Source organism: Hipposideros armiger, unplaced genomic scaffold (genome assembly GCF_001890085.2).
Source record: "Hipposideros armiger isolate ML-2016 unplaced genomic scaffold, ASM189008v1 scaffold_96, whole genome shotgun sequence".
Taxonomy (NCBI): domain Eukaryota; kingdom Metazoa; phylum Chordata; class Mammalia; order Chiroptera; family Hipposideridae; genus Hipposideros; species Hipposideros armiger.
Genome location: NW_017731446.1, coordinates 2,023,158 through 2,025,298, shown reverse-complemented (window position 1 = coordinate 2,025,298; position 2,141 = coordinate 2,023,158). Strand labels below are relative to the sequence as shown.

General features: G+C 51.3%; 1 protein-coding gene across 1 annotated transcript in view; it reads right to left on the bottom strand.

Moving 5' to 3' along the window:
* The window catches only part of GRIP2 (glutamate receptor interacting protein 2), a 59,924-nt gene that overhangs the window by 18,053 nt on the left and 39,730 nt on the right, over positions 1 to 2,141 (bottom strand). Inside the window, exon 15 of the mRNA XM_019645954.1 lies at positions 1,371 to 1,515. Within this exon, the coding sequence (XP_019501499.1) occupies positions 1,371 to 1,515 (145 nt within the window). The remainder of the gene's footprint in view (positions 1 to 1,370; positions 1,516 to 2,141) is intronic.

Below are 2,141 nucleotides of genomic sequence, written 5' to 3'. Positions count from 1 at the left end.
TCTTGAACCCCAACTGTAGATGTTGCCCCAGGTGGGAATTCACAGAGGGTAAAGCCTTGTGTGCTGCTGAGTCCAGCATTGCCCAGCAAGCTCCTCCAGGGCCTGGAGGAGTGAGCGGATCAGAGAATGGCGGGTCCAGGGAGGGAGATCAGAGACGGGTGGTCCAGTATGATGGCCACTAGCCACATGCGGCTACCGGGCCCCTGAAATGTGCTGGCCCAAATTGAGATGTGCTGGAAATGTAAAATACACACCAGATTCTGAATACGTAGTACGAATTAATAGAACATAAAATATTTTGTTAACAATTTTTATATTGATTACACGTTGGAATACTCATCTATTTAAGATTCATTTTGTTTCTTTTTACTTTTCTAATGTGGCTACTAGAAAGTTTATAAATAAATTTGCGGCTCAAAGTATATTGCAGTTCGACAGAGCCTAGCTAGATCAGCCTGGCGAAGGCAGGGGGAATTGTTTGTTGAGTCCCCGGTGCCCAGAAAGGGCTGGCACCCAGTAGGCACCCAGTAAATGCGGGAGTTGATAAAGACATTTGAGGTCAAAACGGTCCACACTGGCCTCTGCAGTCTGCCAGATGTCCAGCAGGGGGCGCTCCAGGAGCGGTGACACCAACAGGGACGTATCCTGGGGGAACTTCAGAATCCCTTCCATCCTGCCTCCTGCGGCACCCCACCACCTGTGGCTCCTCCTCCAGGGCCCCATACTGCCCCTTCAGCCTGGTCAGGCTCCCCCTTCACAGCCAGCTCCTCTTAAGTGCAGGGAGCTCACAGCACAGCTGACAGGAGAAGGCTCCATCTCATCCGCACTGGGGTGGCCTCCCTGTGAATCCTGTGGGGCCCCTTCTACCTCTGGGCCACAGATCTGTCTGCTCCCCTAAAGAAACAGAGAGTCTGGGACAACCCCCTTCTCACAGCTCTCACAGCTGCCACAGTTTTGGTCACACTTTCCAAGGGAGAGGATAACAAGGGGCAGGCCCCCAGTGTGCCAGGAAAAACCCCACGCTGTGCTGGGACCCAGGTACCAGGACACAGCTCCTGTATGAAGGCACAGCAGGTGCTTCAAAAAGGCTCAGTGCTGACTTCCCAGAAAGGGCGGACTCTCCAGGTAGGGAGGGAGCAGAGGGCTTAGCACACATTTATCCAGCATTGATCTGGAGCTGGGAGGTCAGCTGGGGCTGGCCCACCTCTGGGAACTAAGGCTCCGAGAGGTAAGGGACAGACCCTATATCCCCCAGAGCATCGGTGTGGGAACAAAGGGCAGAACCCAGTTTTGCTGGAATCCCGAAGACCAGCGCCTGCCCCAGGAGGGCCCCCGCCCACCCCATGTGTCCGCACAGAGCCCCAGCTTACCTCTCTGCCAAACCACGCTTGGTGAGGCCTGAGATGACAATGGGGTCAAAAGGCTCCTCTGTGCCCGAGATGGTGATGCCCAGGGGGCCCCCATAGCGTTTCAACTCCACTGTGTAGCTGATGGCACCTGTGGTTTCCTGCTCATCTGCAAGGGTGACACCCATCAGGGTTGGGGTCCTGTGGGGCAGGGCCTTAGGAGCTGGGCATCCCCAGCCACCTGAAACCTTGGTGCGTTTACTCACTCACTCACTCATCTTTATCCATTCACTCATCCACTAATTCACACATTCACTAGTTCCATGACCAGATGGTGCAACCTGGGGACCCGAGGCCATCTTCTGCCTCCAGGAATGTTGATTTCCACTCAAACACCATTTATAAGAAGAAAGAAAAGAACCATGGAACCAACATTTTAAAATATAGTATTTTACCATATACCACACAAAACAAAAACAATATTGATGGTGATAATGATAATCATTATAAGAAGAAACCAGATTCTAGCTTTTCTTTAAAAAAAAAAAAAAAGATTTCCAGCTCATCTTAAGAAAAAAAAAAAAAAAGACATCAGCCCGCAAGTGGCACTCTTTCCCAGGGTAGCAGCTGGCAGCTGCCCCTCTGAATAAGGGATTCGCTCTCTAGTGACCATAGGCCTCACCCCTCCTTTTTGACTCCTACCTGTATAATTTTTCTTACCGTCTATCTTGTTCATTCACTTACGCCACCTGTCTGGCCTCAGATGTGTCCGAGTTTGCAGCATTTGCTAATTCT